This window comes from Tupaia chinensis, unplaced genomic scaffold (assembly GCF_000334495.1).
Source record: "Tupaia chinensis unplaced genomic scaffold, TupChi_1.0 Scaffold000355_1, whole genome shotgun sequence".
NCBI classification, from domain to species: Eukaryota; Metazoa; Chordata; class Mammalia; order Scandentia; family Tupaiidae; genus Tupaia; species Tupaia belangeri.
Genome location: NW_006159850.1, coordinates 2,380,470 through 2,381,449, shown reverse-complemented (window position 1 = coordinate 2,381,449; position 980 = coordinate 2,380,470). Strand labels below are relative to the sequence as shown.

The window sequence follows — 980 nt, the reverse complement described above, 5'->3', positions numbered from 1 at the left end:
CCGGAGCGCGCGAGCTCGGCGGGGCCGCCAAGCCGGGGCCGGGCGGCTGTCTGAGCGCCGCGTTCCTGGCCGCCTCCTCCAGCCTCCGCCCGCCTTTCAACGCTTCGCTGATGCTCGACCCGCACGTCCAGGGCGGCTTCTACCAGCTCGGGATTCCCTTCCTCTCCTATTTCCCGCTGCAGCTCCCCGACGCCGTGCTGCACTTCCAGTAAAGCCAGCAGCGGCGCGTTCTCTCCCCGCCCCGACCCAGCCTCCTCCGAGCGGCCGAATCCCACGGGGAAGGGCTCCTGTACTTTGCAAAACGGCCTGGGCCTGGGCCGACGTGTGGACGTGGACGTGTCTGACCTCTGCGCAGGTGGTGGGCACGCCTGCCTCCTCCGCAGGGACTTTCTCCTGGAACCCGGGGGATTGGGAGACTTAAAAGACCCTTTCCCCGAGACTTGGGCATCGTGACCCCATTCCACCCCAGTGGAAAAATTCAGAGACTAGAAGTCACTGTCACAGTGCGACCTTCGACCTTCGGCTCTCCAGCTCTCCTCCGAAGAGGCAGGGCGTCCCGGCGCGCCCCCCCCCCCCCCCCCCCCCCCGCCCAGCCGAGTGGCCTCAGTTGTAGCTGTGTGGCCCGGGGACTTTGAGCCTGTCTGGGTGGCTGTCGACACCTGGGTTGTTCCTGATGTCTAGTTGTGAGGGTTCGGGGAGGGACCCCTGTTTTCCAGGTTTTTGGTTGGACGCAGGGCCTGGCTGAAATTCACAGCCAAGGGTAAGGGGCCACTGGAAGCCACTCACTGTAGGGACATGTTTGCTTTTAATAGAGCGCTGTCCTCTCCATTTCTTTCCAGACAGTGAAAGGAGCATGCTTTTCTCTTTGGCTAAATACTGGCCCCTTTTCTACGAAGAAAGCACCCTCTGGTGCCGGCACTGCAGGTCTGGAGCCAGTCACCACTAGCCCATGGTAGCAGTGCTCCTAGCTTTCCGCTTCT

The 980-nt window shown here is 62.9% G+C and overlaps 1 protein-coding gene across 1 annotated transcript in view; it reads left to right on the top strand.

Moving 5' to 3' along the window:
* FOXL1 (forkhead box L1) overlaps window positions 1–538 on the top strand; it is a 4,720-nt gene extending 4,182 nt beyond the window's left edge. The window contains exon 4 of the mRNA XM_006152718.3: window positions 7–538. Coding sequence (XP_006152780.2) covers window positions 7–212 — 206 coding nt within the window. The 3' untranslated portion in view covers window positions 213–538. The remainder of the gene's footprint in view (window positions 1–6) is intronic.
* Window positions 539–980: the final 442 nt, after the last annotated feature.